General features: G+C 43.3%; 1 protein-coding gene across 2 annotated transcripts; it reads right to left on the bottom strand.

The window, feature by feature from the left end:
* Positions 1-1,384: 1,384 nt before the first annotated feature.
* POLR2D (RNA polymerase II subunit D) lies at positions 1,385-23,832 on the bottom strand. Of its 2 annotated transcripts, XM_054722937.1 has the most exons (4): positions 23,717-23,832; positions 17,300-17,480; positions 9,201-9,296; positions 1,385-1,739 (listed from the first exon to the last, which is right to left on the bottom strand). In XM_054722937.1, the coding sequence occupies exons 1-4, from the start codon at positions 23,787-23,789 to the stop codon at positions 1,661-1,663; spliced, it is 429 nt and encodes a 142-aa protein (XP_054578912.1). In that variant the 5' UTR covers positions 23,790-23,832; the 3' UTR covers positions 1,385-1,660. The 2 variants fall into 2 exon arrangements, with proteins under 2 accessions (XP_054578912.1, XP_054578913.1); XM_054722938.1 differs by lacking the exons at positions 1,385-1,739; positions 9,201-9,296 and adding an exon at positions 12,140-12,609.
* Between the last annotated feature and the right edge of the window lie 794 nt (positions 23,833-24,626).

Here is a 24,626-nt window from a genome sequence, read left to right as displayed (position 1 = left end):
ATAAACACATTTTATTTTTGTCTTAGCAGCTAAGATAAAACTACCTTGACCTTTAAAGCCAACTTTCTTTCCTCAACCTCTTTTTTTAAAAAATATATATTTTATTGATTTTTTACAGAGAGGAAGGGAGAGGGACAGAGAGTTAGAAACATCAATGAGAGAGAAACATCGATCAGCTGCCTGTGACTGGAATCGAACCTTTCAGTCTGCAGGCCGACGCTCTATCCACTGAGCCAAACCTGTAAGGGCTCCTCAAACTCTTTTTTAAAAAAATGTATTTTTATTGATTTCATAGAGAAGAGAAAGGGAGAGAAAGAAACAACTATGATGAGAGAGAATCGTAGATGTTTCTATGTGCTCTTGACTGGAATTGAACCCGGACCCTTCAGTCCGCAGGCCAACATTCTATCCACTGAGACAAACCAGCTAGGGCCTCAACCTCTTCCTTGGATCATGAATTCATTTGGAGCCAACAACAACAAAATCCCAAACTGGGAAGACAGCAGGCGTATTTCCCTTCATAAAAATCAAAGCTAAAATGTTTAGCTCTTAAAAAGGTTTCACTGTAGTGTTTCAGGAAGGGGCAAACTCTGTCCTTCCAGAATACCCCATCAGGAAACACCTGTGGCCAAGAACCCAGCAGAGGTTTGGATGGGATGCCACATACAAGGAGATTTCAAAGTGCTGCCTCTACTAGCCGGTTTGGCTCAGTGGATAAAGCATTGGTCTATGGACCAAAAGGTTCCAGGTTTGATTCCAGTCAAGGGCATGTACCTCGGTTGCAGGATACTCCCCGGTCCAGGCCCTGGTCAGGGCACGTGCAGGAGGCAACCAATCTAGGTGTTTCTCTCATATTGATATTTCTGCTTGCCCTCTCTCTGAAAATCAGTGGAAAAATATCCTCGGGTGAGGATTAAAAAAGCAAAAACAAAAACAAAGTGTTGAGACCTTCATGTGTGGCCTGAAGAAAAAACATCTTAGTTTAGGAGTGAAAAATTTAAGTACATTAGGATCACTTACTCCAAAACTACATTCTGCAACAGTGTAAGAAAAAAGGCAAAGTGCTGTCTACCTCCAGTCTACAGGCTCCACTCACTCAGCACAGTGATCCTCGGACGTAACTGCTTTCCACAGGGAGCTTCCTCCTGTCTCCGGGTTAAGCACAAAAATGTCAAGGCTGTCTCTGGTAATCAACACCACCATCCTATCTTCAAGAATTTCAAACATTGATACAGGTCTGGCTTAATTCTTCCATGTGCATTTAGATAAGACTGTTGTTTACCACTCCAGTTTTATATGCTCTAGTATAGTTCCAAAAACTATAAACACATTGAAACCAAAACATGAAATATAAGGAATAAAAAATAACACAGGGGCCAAAATCCATGGTATGAGGTAGTCAACAGCATAGTTTATATGCACATCACCCCACCTCACCCCCTCCAGAGGCGAGCTCAGGAAGCCAGCAGGCAGCCACAGCCAGGCCTCTCCAAGACTCCGTGGTCGTCACGACCTAACAGCCAAGTCTGAAACAACAACCCAAACCAAGACCCAGCGGCGCTGCTGTCCCCACAGTGTCCCCCGTGTCTTCTGGGAGAGTTTCAGGTCCTGGGAGGCGGGTGCCGCGCTGGGCGCTCCCTCAGCAGCATGACGCTGGAGGTTAATACTGGAAGCTGCGCTTGGTCTGGATGTCATCGAGGATCTGCTGCAGCTCCTCGTCTTCAAATCGCCCCTCCAGGCTGCAAGGACACAAGCGGCAATGAGCGTCTCAGGGGCTGACAGTGTGCCCACACTCACGTTACCTCAAGCCAGTATTTACCAAAGTAGCCCACCTCTCCATTTATCCCTAAAAACCAACACTTTCACCTGTCAATCTTTACTTCTTGCCATTCTTTTTAAAAACATTATGTAAGTGTTTAAACCATCTAAAAGGTAAGGAAATAAGGTAACCTTAATAGTTATCCTTAACTGATTTAGATTTCTTTAATAAACACACCAGGAACGAACTGATGACTGCATACTTCCCCATCGCAAAACCTTCCTTCCTTCCCCAGAAGTGACATTATCCTACAGTTGGGATTTATCATGCCTATAAATATTTCTGTGCGAACAATATGTACATTTAAACATATCTATAGGGAGTATCAGCACTGTAAACTTCATAAGAAAAATCATCATACTGTACATATCTTTCTGCAACTTTTTGGCTCAAAATTCATTCTGGCATGTGTTAACATTATTCCATGTTGTTCTGGTTCATTAATTTTTTCACTGCTATATAACACACAATGTATGGTCATATGATGATGTATTTGTAGTCTCTTTTTTTTAATCTTTATTGTTGAAAGAATTACATATATCCCTCTTTTCCCACCACTGACCCCTTCTAACCCTCCTCCACCCCCTGCCCCAGGACCTCACCACCCGATTGTCTGTGTCCATGGGTTATGCATACATTTTTGGTGGGAAACTTCTCACATACCCTCTCCTCCATGTCATTTTCATTTGCATCTCTCTGATGATCAGTGACTTTGAGCATTTTTTTCTTTTTTTTTTAAAGAAGGAATTATTTTTTTTTTAATTGATTTTTTAAAAATATATTTTATTGATTTTCTACAGAGAGGAGAGAGGGATAGAGAGTTAGAAACATTGATGAGAGAGAAACATCGATCAGCTGCCTCTTGCACACCCCCTACTGGGGATGTGCCCGCAACCAAGGTACATGCCCTTGACAGGAATCGAACCTGGGACCCTTGATTCCGCAGGCCTACACTCTATCCACTGAGCCAAACCGGTTTTGGCTGAGCATTTTTTTCATATGTCTCTTGACCTTCCTTATGTCCACTTTGAAGAAGTGTCTATTTAGATCTTTTGCCCATTTTATAATTGGATTTTTTGTCTTCCTTTTGTTCAGTTGTATGAGTTGCTTATATATTTTGGATATTAACCCTTTATCAGTTGTATCATTGCCAAATATGTTCTCCAATACAGTGGTCTCCCTTTTCATTTTGTGGTTTCTTTTGCTGTGCAGCAGCTTTTGATTTTGTCTGATTTATTTTCTCCTTAGTGTCCTTTGCCCTAGGATATGTATCCTGTAAACATATTGCTACGAGAAATGTCTGAGATTTTTGCCGTCTATGGTTTCTTCTAGGATTTTTATGGTTTCACAAGTTACATTTAAGTTTTTATCCACTTTTAGTTTATTCTTGTAACTGGAATAATTTGGAGGTCTAGTTTCATTTTTTTGCATGTATCTGTCCAACTTTCCCAACGCCATTTATTGAAGAGATTGTCTTGACTCCATTGTATGCTCTTGACTCCTTTGTCAAATATTGAGCATAATGGCTTGGGTCAATTTCTGGGGTCTCTGTTGCATTCTAACAATCTACATGCCTATTCTTGTGCCAGTAACAGGTTGTTTTGATAACCTGACATCTGGCATTGTGATCCCTCCAACTTTGTTCTTTCTCAAGATTGCTGGGGATGCCCTGGTCTGTTTGGCTCAGTGGACAGAGCATCAGCCTGTGGACCAAAGGGTCCATGGTTTGATTCCGGTCAAGGGCATGTACCTCGGTTTCAGAGGCAACCAGCTGATGTGTTTCTCTCACATCACTATTTCTGTCTTCCCTCTCTCTAAAAATCAATGGAGAAATATCCTGGGTGAGGGGGGAAGGGTTTAAAAATAAATAAATTTCCCTAACTGGTTTGGCTCAGTGGATAGAGCATCAGCCTGGGGACTGAAAAGTCCCAGGTTTGATTCCAGTCAAGGGCATGTACCTTGGTTGTAAGCACATACCCAGTAGGGAGTGTGTATGAGACAGCTGATCGATGTTTCTAACTCTCTGTCCATCTCCCTTCCTCTCTGTAAAAAAATCAATAAAATATATTTAATAATAATTAATTTTCAAAAGATTGCTGGGGATATTCAGGGTTATTTTTGGTTCCATATAAATTTTTGGACTATTTGTCCTAGATCTGTGAAATATGGTATTGGTATTTTAATTGGGATTATATTGAATCTGTAGATTGCTTTGGGTAGTATGGACATTTTAATGATGTTTATTCTACCAATCCAAGAACATGGTATATCATGGTATATTCTTCCAGTTGTTGATATCTTCATCTTTTTTTCCAATGTCCTGTAGTTTTCCGAGTACAAGTCTTTTATCATCTCCTTAGTTTTTTCCTAAGTATGTTAACTTATTTGTTGCAATAGTAAATGGGCTGTTAGTTTACATTCTCTTTCTGAGGATTCATTATTGTTGTATAAAAATGCCATTGATTTGTGGTGGTTGATTTTGATCCTGTTACATTGGTGAATCCATTCATTAAATCTAGTAGTTTCTTGGTGGAGACTTTAGGGTTATGTACAATATCATGCCATTGGCAAATGACAGTTTTACTTCCTCCTTTCCAGTTTAGATGACTTTTATTTCTTCTTGTCTGATCACTGTGGCTAGGATTTCCAGTACTATGTTGAATAGGAGTGGTGAAAACGGACATCACAGTTGTTGTTTTTTTAATATATTTTATTGATTTTTTACAGAGAGGAAGAGAGAGGGATAGAGAGTTAGAAACACCGATGAAAGAGAAACAACAATCAGCTGCCTGCTGCACACCCACTACTGGGGATGTGCCCGCAACCAAGGTACATGCCCTTGACCAGAATTGAACCTGGGACCCTTCAGTCCGCAGGCCGATGCTCTATACACTGAGCCAAACTGGTTTCGGCAGATATCCCAGTCTTGTTCCTGTTTTTAGGGTAAATGGATTTAGTTTCTGCCCGTAGAGTATAATATTCATTGTATGTTTGTCATAGATGGCCTTTATCATGTTAAGATATGCTCCCTTAATTCACATTTTGGAAAAAATGGCTGTTGGATTTTATTGAATGCTTTTTCTGTATCTATTTATATAATCATAATATTTTTGTCCTTCAATTTGTTTATGTGATGTATCACACTTATTGTGAATATTGTTATCAGTCTTGCATCTCTGGAACAAATCCAACTTGATCATGGTGTATGATCATTTTAATATATTGCTGGACCCAATTTGCTAATATTTTGTTAAGGATTTTAGCATTTATGTTCATGAAGGATATTGACCTGTAATTCTCTCTCTTTGTAGTCTGTAACTGGCTTTGGAATTAGGATAATACTGGTCACATAAGAAGAGCTTGGAAGTGTTCCTTCCTCTTGAATTTTTTGGAATAGTTTTGAGTTTAGATGTTAGTTCTTTGAGTGTTTGTTAAAACTCCCCTGTGAAGCCATCAAATCAGGGCCTTAGGCTTCTGGTGGGTTGTTTTAAATTTACTGCTTCTACTTCTTCAGTTGTTTTTGGCCTATTCAGGTTTCCAGATTCTTCCTGTTTCAGTTTTAGGAGATTGTATTTTTCTAGGTATTTGTCAATTTCATCCATATTGTCCAGCTGGTTGGCATATAGTTGTTCATAGTATTTTCTTATAGTCCTTTGTAGTTCTGTGGTGTCAGCTGTTACTTCTCCACTTTCACTTCTGATTTTATTTTTTGTGGTCCTCTTTGTTTTATGATGAAACCAGCTCTTGGTTTCTTCTTCTTCTTTTTTTTTTTTAAGTCTCCATGTTATTTCTCTTCTAATATTTATCTTTTGTTTTTTTAAAAAATGTCCTTCTTTCTACTTACTCTTATTTTGTCTTGTTCTCTTTCTAATAGTTTAAGTTGCAGGGTTACATAGTTTATTAGTAATTATTCTTGTTTTCTTGAGGTAGGCATGTAGTGCTATGAACTTCCCTCTCAGGGCTGCTTTTTCTGTGTCCCAGAGATTTTGGGTTTTTGTGTGTTCATTTTAATTTGTTTCCAGGAAGTTTTGTATTTCGTGGTAACCTATTCATTGCTTATTAACATGCTATCTAGCCTCCCTGTTTTTGAATGTTGTTTTTACTGTAGTTTACTTTTAATTTCATTCCACCGTGATCTGAGCAGATGCTTAATACGATTTCAATCTTCTTGAACTTGCAGTGACTTGTTTTGTGTCCTAACATGTGGTCTATCTTTGTGAATGACCCATGTGCACAAGAAGAATGTATATTCTGTAGCTCTGAGATGAAATGTTCTATAAATGTCAATTAAATCGATCTGATTCAGTGTGTCTTTTAGAATCAGTGTCCTTGTTAATTTTTTGTAAGATGTATTCAGTGCAATCAGTGGGCTGACTGTATTGTTGACAATCTCTCCCTTAAAGTCCTCCAGGGTTATATCCTCCTGTTGGATCGATCCCTTTGGTATTATGTACTGACCGTTGTCTCTTGTGATGGCCTTCATTTCGAAGTCTATTTTGTCAGTGTGAGTATTGCTACCCCAGCTTTTTTTCGTTTCTATTTGTATGAAAATTTTTTCCCATCCCTTCACTCTCATGTTGTGTGAGTTCTTTGTTTTGAGGTGAGTCTCTTGTAGACATCATATAGTTGGGTCATGTTTTCTTATCCATCCAACTTCCCTATGTTTTTTGACTGGAGCATTTAATCCATTTATATTTAAGATTATTATTGACTAGAGGCCCAGTGCACGAAGTTCATGAATAGGTAGGGTCCTTAATGGCTGCTGGCAGGGCCTCCCTTCACCCGGCTGCCTGCCACCATTGCTGGCCGGAGTGGGGCCAGCCAGGGGGAGGGGCCATGGGCTGTTGGCTGGCTGACCCTGCCCCCTGGTCAAATTGCATATTAGGTTTTTATTATATAGGATAGGTACTCATTTATTACAATTTTACTTCTTTATGTCTCTCTATTTATTCTTCTTATTATAGCAGTCCCTTTAGCATTTCTTGTAGTGCCCATTTGGTGGTGACAAATTCCTTTAGCCTTTATTTCCAAGGAAGATCTTTATTTCACCATCTATTTCGAATGATAGCCTTGCTGGACATAGTAATCTTGATTTCAGATCCTTGCTTTTCATTACTTTGAGTACTTCATGACATTCCCTTCTGGACTGTAGAATTTCTGATGAGAAATCAACTAACACCCTTATGGGAATTCCTTTGTAAGTAACAAATTGCTTTTCTCTTGCTGCCTTTAAGCTTCTCCGTCGTTAATTTTTGGCATTTTAATTATGATGTGTCTGGACATGGGCCTGTTTTGGTTCTTCTAGCTTGGGACTCTTTTTTGTCTCCTGAACTTGTGTGACATTTTCCTTCACCAGGTTAGGGAAGTTTTCTGCCATTATTTCTTCAAACACATTCTCTGTCCCTTTCTCACTTTCTTCCCCTTCTGGCATACCTATTATGCAAATATTGTTATGTTTCATGTTGTCCCACATCTCCCTTAAACTGTCCTCCTGTTTTTTGTTTTTTTTCCTCTTTCAGTTTTCTGATCATGTTATTTTTTCTACCCTACCTTCTAATTCACTGATCCGATCCTTTCTTCCCCTAATCTGCTGTGTATTCCTTCCATTTTCATTGTGCTCTTTATTAGTGCTATGTCATTCTTCATAGTTACTATCTTTTCTTATGATCTTAAGAATCTTAACCATCCTATCTAATAATAGACAAATATGCAAACTGACCGCACCTTCGCTACGCCCAAGCCACGCCCACCAACCAATCAGGATGAATATGCAAATCACCCCAACAAAGATGGCGGCTAATTTGCATATCAAGACAGCATAGAAAGAAGCCAAGAGCTGCAGAAGGGAGCAAAGCTGCGGAGAAGCAAGCAAGCCGGGGGAAGGAGAAGGGAGGATCGGAGGCGGGGCCGGGGGAGAAGGAAGTTGAGCAGGCGGGGCCGGGGGAGAAGGGAGGAGCGGAGGCGGGGCCAGAGGAGAAGGAAGGAGAGCGGGCTGGCGGATTAGAGAGAAAAGCAGGGGGGCTGGCGGAGAACGAGGGGCGGGGGACAAGGGAGGAGAGCAGGCAGGGCGGGGTAGAGTGTAGCAGGAAACCCTATTGCAGGATTTTTCCTGCAACGGGAACGCTAGTCATTAGTATAAACTCTGTCTGATAAATTTCTTATCTCCATTTCATTTAGCTTTTATTCTGGACAATTCTCTTGTTCTTTCATTTGGGGGTGGTTTTTTTGTCTCCCCATTTTGGCTGCCTGTTTGGGTTTGTGACTATGTATTAGCTATATCTGCTATGCCTCCCAATCTCTAGTGCAGGACAGTGTCAAAAGCTATTTCTCCCTCATTAGCTCAGGCTAAGACTCAAAGCCTCCAAAGACCAGCCTCTGCCTGCAGACCGATTGGATTCAGTCTTGAGTAGCCTCAAGCAATCATCCACCGATTGGGGAGAGGTTTTCCAACTGGGTGAGGTAATTGCTTCTGCCTGGAGTCTAATTGTTATTCTCAGTCTCTTAATGGGCCTCAGAAAGTACAGAGAATAGGTCAAGGGATTTCCCAATTGGGTGGGTCAACTTTCTTCCCCCACACTCCAAGCAAAAAATAAATCACCTGGAGAGCAAAGGTCTGCCTAAGAAAGATGTCCTCCACAGCATGAGGGAACAACTCATCACAGAAAACCAGGGTGTCCACTCTGTCCTCCCTCTGCAGGAGCCCAATGTGTGTGGCTGAACACAAAATTTTGTGTATTGGACCTTTAAGAGGGTGCCTGCATTTCTAGCTCTCTCTCCCTGGCATATTGTAACGCTGCTGTTTTTCACAGCCAGTTACGCGGGCACCTTTCTCAGTTCTGATGCTCTCTGCTGGGGGCCCAGTTTTGGGTTTAGACCCCCGAGCTCTCAGCAACCCCTAGAGCTGAGATGTTCTCCAGACCTTCCGTTGCTTTCTGTGAGAACTCTTTCTACCAGTCTCTATAACTACCTAGTCTCCAGTTAGCCTATACACTGTTGTCATGTTTTTGCTATCACTAACATGTAGCAATATATCCTGGAATACACATCTACTTCTACACCTATAAGTGGGTCTGAAGGCATCTATTCAGGAATAAATTTTGGGATCATGAGGTATATTCACCTTTACCTATATTAGATGTGGCCAAATTGCTCTCCAAAGTGACTGTACTAATTTGCATCCCATCAATGTTTGAGAGTTACAGCTATTCCACATTTCTGCTAACAGTTGGTTTGCCACAAAATCATCATTCTCACACTGTTAAAAGAGGTCCTCTCAATGTTTATGTCTACCCAGATTTCAAATGCACCCACTTTTTAGACAGTAATTCTAGTTGTAGGAATATATACAAAACACATCGAATTTATCATAACCAGTACTAACCTTGGGATCAGAGCCTTGGACTCCTCAGCAGTCTCTGGACAAAGGTTGGCCAAACAGGCCAACTCAAATTTATGAAGCTTCTTCTGGAGCAACAAGCTGATTAAAAGGAAGAAAATCATAACAAAATATAATCAAAGAGTGATGAATAGGAAATGGGGGGTCAAATGAAACAAGGAAGAGAAAAAGTAAAGCACTTGCAATCTTTCCGTAATGGTTAGGGCTGTTGCAAAATCCTACTTTCAAATTACTTCATGGTCCTATTCCTGGGGAACAGGAAGTTAGAAAAAAATGAAGGAAACAATGAAAGTTACAAAATCACATGCAGTCAGAGAAGCTCTGCTATGGCAACTTAAGAAAAACCACAATATGCCTCAAGGAGTACGCAATGTTTCCCTGGGAATGTATTTTGTTGCTCTCTGATCTTCTTACCACTGCCTTGCTTCCATTAATTTTGTCAAACGCATGATATTAGATGCTCCCAACCTGTTAGGTGTTTGACTTGGAGAAAATTCTCTTAAATTCATACAAATAAATAAATAAATACAGACATATCTTACTTTGTACAAATACATATGTAAACTGCATCTTATTTTAAATGCCAAACTGTATAAAACAACAGCCAATGCCCTGACTTCTCTGCTCAGTGGTTCGAGTGTTGGTCCGTGCACCAAAATGTCAAAGATTCAATCACAGGTCAAGGGTACATACCTGGGTTGCAGGATCGATCCCCAGCCCAGGTCAGATCAATGTGGGAGGCAACCAACCTATGTCTCCCTCATATCAATGTTTCTTTCTCTGTAAAAACTACTAAAAAATCTTGAAATTTTAAAAAAATATGTATTTTTATTGATTTCAGAGAGGAAGGGAGAGGAAGACAGAAACATCAATGATAAGAGATTATCATTGATCAGCTGCCTCCTCCACACTCCACATCATGGATTGGGTCCACAACCCGGACTATGAGCCATGACTGGGATTTGAACTGTGACCTCCTGGTTCATAAGTCGACACTCAACCACACGGCCATGCTGGCCGGGCCCAATAAAAAGTCTTTTAAAAGAATAAATGGCCCTAGCTGGTTTGACTCAGTGGATAGAGCATTGGCCTGTGGACTGAAGGGTCCCAGGTTGGTTGAGGGTTCGATCCCCAGTAGGGGGCGTGAAGAAGGCAGCCAATCAATGATTCTCTCTCTTCATTGATGTTTCTATTTCTCCATCTCCCTTCCTCTCTGAAATCAATAAAAATATATTAAAAAAAGAATAAATAAAAATAAAACAGAGCTCATCAATGGTAAATGTGGTTTCAAAGAAAACTTTATCTGTTCAGAAACAAAACACTGTGTTTATCTCTCTATTACAAGCATATTAATGTACAAAATTTAGAAAATACAGAAAGGCAAAAAAAACTGTGACCTAACTACCCATTTTATCACATAAACAAATATCAACATATCATCTTAGTATAGCATTCTAGACATTTTTCTATGTTTCAGAATATAAACTCACACATTCTGTTAGTAAATTTCTGTCACTTGAAGCTATTTTCATTTTGTAAATAAAATACAGTAAACTTAAATTTTACTTAAGTTTATGAAGAGGGTCATAATGTTTTAAAATGAGCACATACTCATTTACAAACAATATCAAAAAAGTATCAATAGCCCTGGCCAATCTGCTCATCGATTACAGCATCACCCTGTGGACCAAAGGGTCTTGGGTTCAATTCCTGGTCAAGGGTACGCACCTTGATTACATGCTCAATTTCCCACCTTCTGTCAGTGTGTGAGTGGGAAGCAACCAATTGATGTGTCTCTAACACATAGATGTTTTTCTCTCCCCTTCCCCCATCCCGTCCACTCTCTCTAAAAAATAATAAAAAATTTATTCTCAGTCTTTGGGTAAGGATTAAAAAAAACAAAAAAAGTTTCACCCTGGCTGGTTTGGCTCAGTGGAGTCAGCCTGTGGACTGAAGGGTGCTGGGTTTGATTCCAGTCAAGGGCACATGTCCAGGTTGTGGGCTCCATCCCCAGTAGGGGACGTGTAGGAGGCAGCTAATAGGTGATTCTCTCTTATCATTGGTGTTTCTCTCTCTCTCCCCCTCTCCCTTCTTCTGTGAAATCAATAAAAATATATTTTTAAAAAAGTATCAGTAATGAAAAATAATCTAATATTCTTCCCAGAAATAACCAGTATTAATGTTTTCATAGCTCAGCCAGCATGGCTCAGTGGTCGAGCATTGACCTATGAACCAGGAAGTCACGGGTTTCATTCCCTGTCAGGGTACATGCCTAGTTTGGGGCTCAATCCCCAGTAGGGAGCATGGAGGACACAGCTGATCAATGATTCCTCTCATCACTGTTTCTATCTCTATCTCCCTCTCTCCTCCCCTCTGAAATCAATACAAATATATTTTTTAAATTATAAAAAGAATCCTAACATGTTATTCCAAAATTGGCCATTTTTCTGTTTTCTTTTCTTAAGCCTCACTAGAGAGTATTTTGTCCATTGCTTTAGAGAGACTGGAAGGGAGGAATGGAAGAGGAAAGGAAGGTGTTGAGAGAGAAACATCAATGTGAGAGAGACACACTGACTGGTTTCCTTTGACAGGTATCCGTTAAGAGGCTTGGGTAGTGAACCTGACACCCAGGCACATGCCCTGACCAGGAATTGAACCCCTTCCTCCTGGTTTATAGGTCGACGCTCAACAACTGAACCACACCAGGCAAGCACAACTGGCCATTTTTCACTCAACAACATAGTAATTGTTTTCTATGTTAATAAACACATGACTACACATTCCACTGAAAAGTTGTGCCATAACTTAACCCTTTGCACTCGCCTGCTTTTTTCTCGATTCCTTTATTCTACTTGGGATTTAATTTTTTAAATACCCCAGATTTTACAAAGCGCGGCAGTACAATAAAAAACTGGAGTTTCTTTTCATACAAACTTATTTATTTGGATTTTTTTATATTTCAAATTATTGATACATTCAAAGAGTAATTTGCACTCAACATCCGAGTGCAAAAGGTTAATCATCAAATTTCCTCTTGTTGAACATTTCATTTGTTTCCAATGCTTTTTGAAAATCATTGTAAATGAATAGTTGTTTGTGCAGTTGATTCTGTGTTTTAAAAATAAATTCCTGGAAGTAGGATTATTGAAAGGTAAGACTGTCGATTGAAAAAAAAAATGGCGGTGGAATAGACAGACGGGTCCCGAGCCTTGTCCCGGAGCAGATAGAAAGAACAGCTGAGGGTCACACGGGAGTGTTTGTTGGTGATTTGAGGGACAGCTATACTCCAGGAGAAGGTGGGGGACTGCTGAACGAGGCTCCCCTGACCGGGCAGCACCCACTGCTGCTGGGTTCCCGCCCGGAGCCACCGGCTCCGACAAGGAGACCGCGCCATCTTGAAGGGAAAAGTGGATGTTATCAGAAGCCTGAAAATCTACAACTACGGCACCCAACAAACAGCTGCGAACCTCAGAACACCGATACCCAATTGGCACAAACATGCAGATTCAGAGGAGCTCTACATTCCATAACGGAAAGGAGAGAGAGAACTACATAACCAGACACCCGAGAAGAGAGACCATGGGGAGACAAAGAAACAGCCCACATATGAAAGAAAACCAGGCATCACCAGAAAAGGAAGTAAACAAAATTGAGGCAAGCAACCTGTCAGAGAAAGAATTCAGAGAAATGGTCATAAGGTGGCTCAAAGGTAAGACTGTCTGGAAGGCTTCTGAGAGATGGTGCCTTTACAAGGGCTTTACCAATATATGTTCCCACCAGCAATAAATGACAGTGCCCATTTCTCCTACCTGTTATGCTAGGTTTCCCATTCTTTTTAATCTTTTCTAAGTCTACTTAGCTATTTCACCATTACTTTGATTTCCTTGAATATGACCATTATTTCATGTGAACTAGACAGTCATTTAAAGTTCTGATATAAATCAAATCATTTTTATGAATTGGGTATCGTCTAAGGATATCAATCCTTCTCAAGTTTATTCACACTTACATTTTACACATTGTATTTTATTCGATATAGGAAAGTTTAAATACATTTATGCAAGTTCATTTATTTATTCAATTAATTATTTAGTGCCTACAGTGAGACTGACAGTGATGAACATGACCAAGTCCCTACCTTCACAAAAGCTTACGTTCAACTAGAGTCAATCATGTTTCCCACATTTAAAGTCTTGCTAAACTACAACTAATATATACATTTACTCATGTTGTCACACAGCACTTTTATGCATTATAGTTTAAATTTAAATCATTAATTTCTTAGGAATTTATTTTGGTGTAGAGTTCAAACTTTGTTGTAAAATATTTCCCCACTAATTTACAGTGCCATTTTAACCATAAATTGGGCACATATAAAATATAATAAATTTGTATTTGAATGTTTCTAAGTTTTCTATTGTTTCAATGATCTATTTCATGACAAAGTATCACTATATTATTTCAATTATTGTCACTTTTTAAAAAAAATATATTTCTTTATTGATTTCAGAGGGAAGGGAGAGGGAGAGAGAGATAGAAACATCCATGATGAGAGAGAATCGCTGATCGGCGGCCTCCTGCACGCCCCCCCACTGGGGATCGAGCCTGAAACCCGGGCATGTGCCTTGGCCAGAATTGAACCCGGGACCCTTCAGTCCGCAGGCCGACGCTCTATCCACTGAGCCAAGCCGGCCAGGGCTATTGTCACTTTTTAATGCATTTTAACATCCTATCTAATAATAGACAAATATGCAAATTGACCATACCTCTGACAAACCCACAAGCCACGCCCACCATCCAATCAGAGCAAGTATGCAAACTAACCCAAACCAAGATGGCTACAGCCACAGAGAGCAAGGTTTCCTAGGTAACAGAGGAAGCCAAGCTTTCAGCCTGCCCTTGCCAGGCCTAAGCCTCCACTCAAGCTACAAAGTTTCAATTATAGAAGGTAAACAAATTCAAACAAATGGCGGCAGAATGGAGCTTGAGAGAGCAGGCCAGGGTTGCCGCCGGCAACAGGGGAAGCAAAGCTTTCTGCACACCCTGGCCAGGCCCACCCGCTTAAGGCAACAAAGTTTCAATTATAACCCCAACACAAATGGCTACCGGCCTCGAGGGAGCCCCAGGTTCTGCTCCAGGCTATAAAGTTTCAATTGTAGAAGGAAAATAGATTCCAGATACCAGGGCCTCCGCTTGCGTTGCCAGGGGGTGTGGCCCACCTGCAAACCACCACAGGCCCCTCACTCAGGCTGCCCCACACCCCAAGGGAACCCCCACCTGATCCGGGATGCCCTTCAGGACAAACCAGCTGGCCCCCACCCCTGTACCAGGCCTCTATCCTATCTAATAAAAGAGTAATATGCAGATTGATCATCACTGCAACACACAATATAGCTGCCCCCATGTGGTCAAAGATCCTGCCCCCATGTGGACACAAGATGGCTACCACAAGATGGCCAGCAGGAGAGGGCAGTTGGGAGGCACCCGGCCTGCAAGGGAGGGCAGTTGGAGGTGATCAACCCTGCAGGAGAGGGCAGTTAGGGGTGACCAGGCCGGCAGAGGAGGGAAGTTGGGGGCAAACAGGCTGGCAGCAGAGTGGTTAGGGGTTGATCAGGCTGGCAGGCAGAAGCGGTTAGGGGCAATCAGGAAGGCAGGCAGGCAACCAGTTGGGAGCCAGCAGTCCTGGATTGTGAGAGGGATGTCCGACTGCCCGTTTAGGCCCGATCCTGGTGGGATCGGGCCTAAACGGGCAGTCGGACATCCCTTGAGGGGTCCCAGATTGGAGAGGGTACAGGCTGGACTGAGAGACAACCCCCTCCCTGCACGAATTTCGTGCACCGGGCCTCTAGTCTTACCTAATAATAGACAAACACGTAAATTGACTGTACCTCCCCTACACCACCAGCTAATCAGGAGTGATATGCAAATTAACCCAAAAAAATGGCGGTTAATTCGCATACACAGGGGCTGAGTGACAGGGGCGGGATGCAGGCTTCTGCCCCACTCCCGGTCTCTCAGGGCCTCTGGGCAGCATGGGAAGGCAGGGCCGGAGTGGAAAGGGGCTGGGCCAGAGTGGAAAGGCGGTGCTGGCAGCCAGGGAAAGGAAAGCCCATTCTAGCACCAATCTTCGTGCATCGGGCTTCTAGTCTTATAGAATAAATTAACCTTCATTTAAAAAAATTTTTTTTTACAATTCTCACAAATCATTTTATTCTGCTCCCCCTTTCAATTCCCTCGACGATTTAGAATAGCAAATGTATACATTAATTTGGGGCAAATTGACATTTTTACAATATAAAGACTTTTCATTCCTGAATGTGTTTAAATTCACCATCATTTATTCAAGTCATCTTTTAGGCCTAACAGTTTATAGTTTTACATGAAAGCTCTGCAGTTCCTTCTAGTCTTTTATCCATGCATATATCCACACCTGTCAGAATAGACTATATTTCACATACAATTTTATCACCTTCATTTTCTGTACACTTAACATATGTAACCATCTTTTCATTTCTTTTTCTATCATAGGTTTTAATGACAGCATAGGAGCCCATCAAACAGATTTATCACAATGTATTTAATTACTGTCAGGGACTGGCTGGCAGGCAAACTGCCCACAGCTCCTCCCCTGCAGCCAGCCCCGCCCAGGGTCCCTCACCCCAGCCAGCCCACCCCAATGGTCCCCATTGGAGCAGGCCAGCTGGAACCCACCAGTGCACAAACTCGTGCACCAGGCCTCTAGTTCATATATATTTTTTAGTCCAAATATGCTGATATCCATACAAATGTTTTAAATCACCTTCTATCCAGTAAAACTGATACTTCAAACCCTAGTCCATTTGGCTCAGTGGATAGAGTGTCGGCCTATCTGAAGGGTCCTGGGTTCGATTCCGAGTCAAGGGCACACACCTTGGTTATAGGTTCCATCCCAACCCTAGTCAGGACACATGCAGGAGGCAACCAATCGATGTGTCTCTCTCACATTGATGTTTCTCTCTCTGTGTCTCTCCCCCTCCCTTCCACTCTCTCTAAAAATCAATAAAAAAGTGTCCTCAGGTGAGGATTAACAAAAACAAACCATGACCCTCTGGGAAGATGTGCTATTCTTCCTGTGGCCTTCAACACCCCAAGCACATCACTGTTTCCAGGGCACATCCAACCCAATGTGAGAAGCAAACATGGATGTTTCTCTTTGTCTTTCCCTCTCTCTTAAACATAAATGGAAAAATAACCTCAGGTGAGCATTCACAAAAAAACAACACAAAACACACACACACACACACACACACACACACACACACACACAATGCTGTTGTTTTTAAAAAAAAATTTTTTTTAATTGATTTCAGAGAGAAAGGAAGATAGAAATATCAATGATGAGAGAGAATTATCGATTGGCTGTCTCCTGCAAACCTCCTACTAAGGGGATTGAGCCCCCAACCAGGGCATGTGCCCTTGGCCATAATCGAATCTAGGTCCCTTTAGTCTGCAGGCCAACGCTCTGTACATTGAGCCAAATCCGGTAGGGCCAAAATGCTGTTTTTTACAATACAAAACAGCATACATACATACATACACACACACATACATATATATATATATGAATGAATGAAAAAAAAATCTGAAGGGGTAACAACAAACTGCTAATAGTTACTTTGCAAGGAGGTAACTGGGATTTGGGATATGTGAGAAGGTGGCCAAAGAAATTTGGCCTTATAAGCAATTCTTAATTTTGACAAATTACTTTACATACATTCATCCTCGAGATGATGAGGGGTGGGTAATAGCAGTCTACCTGTAGATGTCCAATAGTCTGGATTAACAAATACTTTCTTTTAGCCCAGCTGGCATGGCTCAGTGGTCGAGTGTCAACTTATGAACCAGGTCATGATTTGATTCCTGGTCAGGTCACATGCCCAGGTTGCATGCATATATCCACACTTGTCAGTACTTGATCCTCAGTGTGTGGTGTGCATGGCACAGCCAATCAATGATTCTCTCTCATCACTGATGTTCTCTCTCTCCCCCTCCCTCTCTGAAATCAATAAAAATATATTTTTACAAAACCGTCTTTTAGCACTCACCTGCGGACACTGGCAATGGTCTCTCTGTTTTTGAAACGACTGAAACGAGCGGTGTAGTTTAGAGTTTTCATGAAGACCTCAGAAAGTTCCTGTTCGTCCTCTGCACTCTCATTCTGTTGCTTTCGATGCTCCAGGAGCATGTGAACTTCTGAATTTAGAAGTGTCTCAGCTGTTTCAAACTCTGTTTGTGAGAAGAATAACCGTTAGCTGAAAATATTCCTTCAAAGGTGAGCTTCTAAATGTTGATTTTTGCCTTTGAGATTTACAGCAATCTATTGCATTGTTGATAGAATATTGTATTGGTTATATTAGTTTCAGGTGTACAATGCAGTGACTGGACATTTTTATACCTAAATGTGTCCATCCATTCCACTAATTCTAGTGATCTCTGCCACTGTGCAAACCTATCCCAATTTTAGAGTCCCCTCCCCCTCTGCACCAGCCGAAAATGCCCCCTCCATCTCTATCAGTCTGTTTGTTCATTTGTGTTTTTTAGATCCCACATACAAGTGAAACTGCACAGTATCTCTTTCTCTAATTTATTTTCCCTTAGCATAATACTCTCTAGGTCAGTGGTCCTCAACCTTTCTAATGCCGCGCCCCTTTAATGCAGTTCCTCATGTTGTGGTGACCCCCAACCATGAAATTATTTTCGTTGCTACTTAATAACTGTAATTTTGCTACTGTTATGAATCGTAATGTAAATATCTGTGTTTTCCGATGGTCTTAGGCAGACCCTGCTAGCAGTTCTCAACCTGTGGGTCGTGACCAGCCAGGTCTGGGTCTTGCGTGATTTCTAGGCGCGCATGTGCAGGTTGGTGGGGACTTGACTCTGGGTCCCGCAGTGCACCCCAGACTCTGACAGGAGGGAGATTTTCATATACATTTTACAATTTTTCTTTCATCTCTAACACTTCTATTATAGAGAAAGGCAAATAGCAATATTAAAATATCCCCTCTAATTAATTACTTCTAATGTGTACAAATTTCGTGCACCAGGCCACAGTAGTAATAATAATAATAAATGGGAAGAGAAGAGGTGGTTCAAACAGTTTTTTTTATAACTAGGGAGAGTTAGGACCCAAGACCTCTACCCATAGCTAACCACAACGACCACTTTTTAGATGTAATCTCTCACACGCACACTATACATAATTTATTTGGAAAATGAAAGGAAATTGATCAGGGGATCTGCAAGCAATGAACCCCCTGTGCAGGTTTTTTTTTTTATATTTTTTTATTGATTTCAGAGAGGTAGGGAGAGGGAGAGATAGATAGAAATATCAATGATGAGAGAGAATAATTTATTGGCTGCCTCCTGCACGCCCCACAATGGAGATTGAGCCCGCAACCCAGGTATGTGCCCTTGGCTGGAATCGAACCTGGGACCCTTCAGTCCTGAGGCCGACGCTCTATCCACTGAACCAAACCGGCTAGGGCTCTGTGCAGGTATTTTAAGAGCAACCGCCACAATTCACTAATCCCTCCTCCTATAAGGAAAACAATTCCTTGTCCAGCATATCAGCTGGGAATTTCCTTAAGGACCCTTTATTGCAGCCACTCATGTTTTATGATAGGGTGACAATTTCAGATGGTATTCTACTATTGTACATTTTTCTCTAGTACAAAATGGTTTAGGGGATTTCTTTACTTGAGGGAGAGAGTGATTGGGATGATATAATCTTTAGAAAAATTACTTTTTAATTTTTTCAAGAGTTGCTGTTAATTATATCACATAGATGAAGAATAAATTTTATTTGTGGGCAAATATGGTTGTGAAAACTACCATTAAAAGTATTCAGAAGCTTTGAGTCCTACAATTATTTTCACATGCTTGTTTACTTTACATCCCATAGCATAGTCTTTCCTATCTCTTATGTACTGTTGTTCTAAAATACACAATACAGGCACTCCTCAGGTTACTTCGGACCCGATGTACGTCGTTAAGTCACCATCTCCCATTTACTTATTTAAAAAAAAAAGTTCCAACGGAAACCAAGATGGCGGCATAAGGTAAACACCTAATTGTTGCCTACCACAATTTTGAAACTACAACTGGAAAACAGAGCGCACACCGTCCAGAACCACCGGAAAGCTGGCAGAGTGGAAAACCTACAACTAGAGGAAAAAAGAGAGGGGGACGCTGAGCCTCAGGAGTTGTGGAGGTGCGGAGATCCGTGAGTGCGGAAAGGGCGGGCGGCTGAATACGCGGCAGGCTTGCTCACAGCGCGGAGAGGGAGGGCAGCAGACGCTGCGTGGCTAGCTTTCTCCTTTGGGAGAAAAACAAAACCTCCCGACTGCACTGAAATCCAGCTGCGGTCGGGGAGACACTGGTCTGTTTGGCAGCAGGCGAGGCTCGAAAGCTGCCTTCTCTCAGAGGCACGCAGCCATTGATTAGGGCACGGAGAAACCTGCCCTCTTAGGGCGGTGCGGATGGAAACCAAGTTTGTCTGCGCCACCCTGAGACTCTGCCCCATCCAAGCTGAGCACAGCCCTCCCAGTGACTGGATTTCTCGTTCTGGAGAAAAACAAAACCTCCGGTCTGCACTGAAATCCAGCCCCAGCTGGGGAGAAACTGGTCTGTTAGGCAGCGGGAGAGGCTCGGAAGCTGCCTTCTCTCAGAGGCGCGCAGCCATTAATTCGGGCACAGAGAAACCGCCCCTCTTAGGGCGGAGCAGACGGGAAACCAAAGCTTGTCTGCGCCACCCTGAGACTCCACCCCATCCAAGCTGAGCACAGAAGCTCTCCCAGCGGAGACACTGCTGATCCTCACAGCCAACTGACTTGGAGATCAACTCCCGCCAGTGATACCAACAATCCCAACCACTCTGAACTCCAGTTTCTGGGGACACGCGGGGGACCCAGACGCCTACGGGAGGGACTCTCGGCTGGTCGGAGAGTGAAAGTGACTTTTCTGTCGGTGTGGACGACACCAGATTTCACCCACTCTCATAAGGGACACATTCAAGAGGCAGACTCAGTGAGCACCAAAGCCCTACTGTGTCTCCAGCACAGCAATTCTTCCGTTATAGATACAGCAGGCCCTCACAGCCAATTGGACCGGAGGTCAATTCCTCCCAGTGTACCAACAGCAATCAGGGCTTTTAACTTCACCAAGACTTTCCACTCAGCCAACAAAGGGGAGTACCAAGAGCGACCACCTAGGGAGATTGGGGAAGCTGAGCTACCGGCCCCTATAAGTCACTGACCACACAAAGCCACTCCATCAACACAGGGAGGCAGCCAAAATGTGGAGACATCGAAGTACGTCACAAGTAGGAGAGATAGATGAAAGCAAACTAATGGACGACACAGTGTTCAGAACCATAATTATAAGGTTACTCAAGAATCTTCTAAAAACCGATGAGAAACTTGAAGTGACCTTCAAGGACCTAAATGAGAATACCAAAAAAATGGAAAAGGGCCAGTCAGAAATTATGCGTACACTGTCTGAAATAAAGAATATACAGAGTAGACCACCACACCCGAAGAGTCAAACCAAAGATCTGGAATATGAGGAAGAAAAAAACACCCAACAAGAGAGGCGGAAAGAAAGAAGAATCCAAAAGTGTGAGGATAGTGTAAGGAGCCTCCGGGATGGCTTTAAGCGTACCAATATCCGAATTTTTGGGGTGCCAGAAGAGAGAGAGCAAGATACTGAAAACCTATTTGAAGAAATAATGACAGAAAACTTCCCCCACCTGGTGAAAGAAATAGACTTACAGGTTCAGGAAGTGTACAGAACCCCAAACAAAAGGAATCCAAAGAGGACCACACCAAGACACATCATAATTAAAATGCCAAGAGCAAAAGACAAAGAGAATCTTACAAGCAGCAAGAGAAAAACAGTTAGTTACCTACGAGGGAGCACCCATACGATTGTCAGCTGATTTCTCAACAAAAACTATGCAGGCCAGACGGGAGTGGCAAGAAATATTCAAAGTGATGAATAGCAAGAACCTACAACCAAGAGTACTCTACCCAGCAAAGCTATCATTCAGAATTGAAGGGCAGATAAAGAGCTTCACAGATTAAGAAAAAGCTAAAGGAGTTCATCACCACCAAACCAGTATTACATGAAATGCTGAAAGGTAATTCTTTAAGAAGAGGGAAAAGAAGAAAAAAGTATAGATAAAAATTATGAACAACAAATACATATCTATCAACAGGTGATCCTGAAAATCAAGTGATTAAAAATCTGAGGAACAGAATAAACTGGTGAACTTAATAGAATCAGAGGCATAGAATGGGAGTGGATTGATAATTCTCAGGGGGAAAGGGGTGTCTGTGTGGGGAATATGGGAAGAGACTGGACAAAAATCATACACCTATGGATAAGGACAACGGGGGGGGGGGGGGGGAACCGGGTGATGGGGAGATATGGGGGAAAAAAGGAGAAACTATTGTAATAATCTGAACAATAAAGATTTATTTAAAAAAACTTAAAAATAGCATAAAAAAATAAAATCTTCTGTGGAAAAAAAAAAGTTCCGTCATTTCGACATATGTACATATGTGTTTTATGTTTTTTAATTCACCACAAGTAAAGGTCAGAAATTATCTTTCTTTTCAATTTTTTTTGTTTCACTTAATTACTGCTGTGTGTGTGCTCCATGTGAGTGACGTAGGTGCTTATGTAGGTGGGTTCCAACACGGCGAAATTCACATTACTTGCGCCGTAGGGACGGATCTCCGCCGTAACCCGAGGACCTACTGTACTTTATTTGCCTGTATCAGCTGAGAAGTTAAAGATAATAACTTGATAGGATCTATGATCTAATTATACCCAATTCAATAAAATTCTCATGTGTACCAGATGCTACCTGCTTTTATCAAAACAAGTATTTTCAGAGTATAAAAAGAAAACACTAAATTAAAAGTACCCAGAGAAAATCCAAATACAAAAAAACTGGATTAATTTATCACAAAATTAAGAAAACCATTTTCTTCTTAGTTATTACATTTTTAAAAAGAAACATGTATATTGCCATCATGCAAAAAACTTCTGTAAGCTATCCTATGGAAATATTTGCACTTGAGTTTATGAAATAAAAAACTGGCCTGGCTGGCGTGGCTGTGGTTGAACATCACGGTTGGATTCCTGGTTAGGGCACATGCCTGTGCTCAATCCCAGGTCGGGGGTTTGTAGGAGGCAGCCAATCAATGATTCTCTCTCATCATTGATGTTTCTTTCTCTCTCTCCCCCTCTCCCTTCTCTGAAATCAATAAAAATGTTTAAAAAAAAATTGGAAGCAAGCTATCTATAAATAAACACTATTATAGTACAACCATTAAGTACTAATCCCATTTTGCAAAGAAAAAAATCTACGTGTATATTTATGAATAAAAGTAAATTTGGAAGAATAAGCAACAAGCTATTTACAGTACTTGTCTGGGAGAAAGGTTGTGGAGTTTCACTTTTTATTGTGAAAAATTATATAAGCCCTGGCTGGTGTGTTCAGTGGTTAGAATGTCAGCATCTGGTACTGAAGGGTCACAGGTCCAGTTCCAGGTCCATGCATACCTGCATTCCGAAGTTTCTCTCTCTCTCTCTAAAAAAAAATATATAGCCGAAACCGGTGTGGCTCAGTGGATAGAGCGTCGGCCTGCGGACTGAAGGGTCCCGGGTTCGATTCCGGTCAGGGGCATGTACCTTGGTTGCGGGCACGTCCCCAGTAGGGGGTGTGCAAGAGGCAGCTGACTGATGTTTCTCTCTCATCGATGTTTCTAACTATCCCTCTCTCTTCCTCTCTGTAAAAAAATCAATAAAATATTTAAAGAAAAATTATATATATATATATATACATACATACACACACACATATATATATATGGGGAAATATCCTTGGGTGAGGATTAACAAAAATTAGCAATTTAAATATAATTTTAATTATATAACTTAGTTATAGGTGATTATATGAAGCTTCACAGTAAATGTAACGACACCCCTTTTTCAGCAAGAAGGGCACCGTTGGGGCTGGTCCACACCTACAGGACAAGGTATGTGAGCGGCCCCAGCGTTCTCTCTCTGCTCGTTTCAGCGCTCGGCGGAGGAGTCCCAAACGGCACACCGCCCCCGGGCCGACCTCTTCCCCACCCGGCACGGCACGGCCCTCCGGGCCCCCTCCCCACCCGGCCTCCGCGGGCCAGCCCGGGGACCGCTCCCGCTCCCGCGCCCGCTCCCGAAGGCGGGAACCCCGCAGCGGCCGCAGCTGGAGCCGGAGCCTCCGCGCGCCGCCGACGCCCCGTCCGGCTCGGCCCGCCGGGGCCGGTCCCTCGGTACGGACGAGCCGCGCTCAGCGGCGCGGGGCCGTCCTAACGCCTGAGGCCCGTCAGGCCCTTCGCGGGGCCGGTCCGACCCTCCGACCGGGACGGCCGCGCGGGAGGCGGCGGGGCGCTCGGCGGCCCCGGGCCCACCTTTGGGGAAGATGAGCTGCGAGGCGTCCTCCTCCACGTCGCCAGCCCGCGGGTCGCTGCCGCCCGCCGCCATGGTCGCGCCGACCTTTCCGCCGCCGGAAGTGGAAGCGCGGGGCCCCCGGCCGGCCGCGGAAGGGGCGGGGCCTCGAGGGGGCGGGGCAGCGGCGGAGGCCCCGGCGGAGAGGTGCGCTCCCGCCGCGGGGAGCTGGGTGGGCGGCTGGGTCCCCGAAGAGGAAGCCGCTGGGAAGATGCCGAGGCAGACAGCAGTGCGTCCCCACAAACACAGCCCCCCGAACCAAGGACCCGGGAAATGGGGTGCACCGCCCCCCAACAGCGGGAGCCGCTAAACCGCCACTCGGGACACAGACAGCAGAGATCCCGCCGGTGCCGTTGGCCAACCAGACCCAGGGCCGGACAACCAGAGTAATCCCATTCGGTGCGTCCGCGCCAAGCTGTGAGCACTCTGCGATCGCCCCCAAGTCCCCGCTAGACGCCCAACCTGTCAAACCCCGAAAAGGAAGGTCCCAGCAGCCTCTCCTCCCCGGGAGCTCTGTGCCCCGTCCTCCCCCCTCTCCTCCACCCGCTCCCGCACAAACCCCAAACCTCAGGGACCCCGGAGACTTGCTCGCAGGGGAGCAATGGGCAGCGGCAGTTAATCCGGCTAACCCCCACCTGTCTCCAAGGCCCCCCGAACCTGTCTCCAAGGCCCCCCTGAACCTGTCTCCAAGGCCCCCCTGAACCTGTCTCCAAGGCCCCCCGAACCTGTCTCCAAGGCCCCCCTGAACCTGTCTCCAAGGCCCCCCGAACCTGTCTCCAAGGCCCCCCGAACCTGTCTCCAAGGCCCCCCGAACCTGTCTCCAAGGCCCCCCGAACCTGTCTCCAAGGCCCCCCTGAACCTGTCTCCAAGGCC

Source organism: Eptesicus fuscus, chromosome 11 (assembly GCF_027574615.1).
Source record: "Eptesicus fuscus isolate TK198812 chromosome 11, DD_ASM_mEF_20220401, whole genome shotgun sequence".
Taxonomy (NCBI): Eukaryota; Metazoa; Chordata; class Mammalia; order Chiroptera; family Vespertilionidae; genus Eptesicus; species Eptesicus fuscus.
Note: the sequence above shows the minus strand (reverse complement) of the source record. Positions and strands in the feature narration are given on the sequence as shown.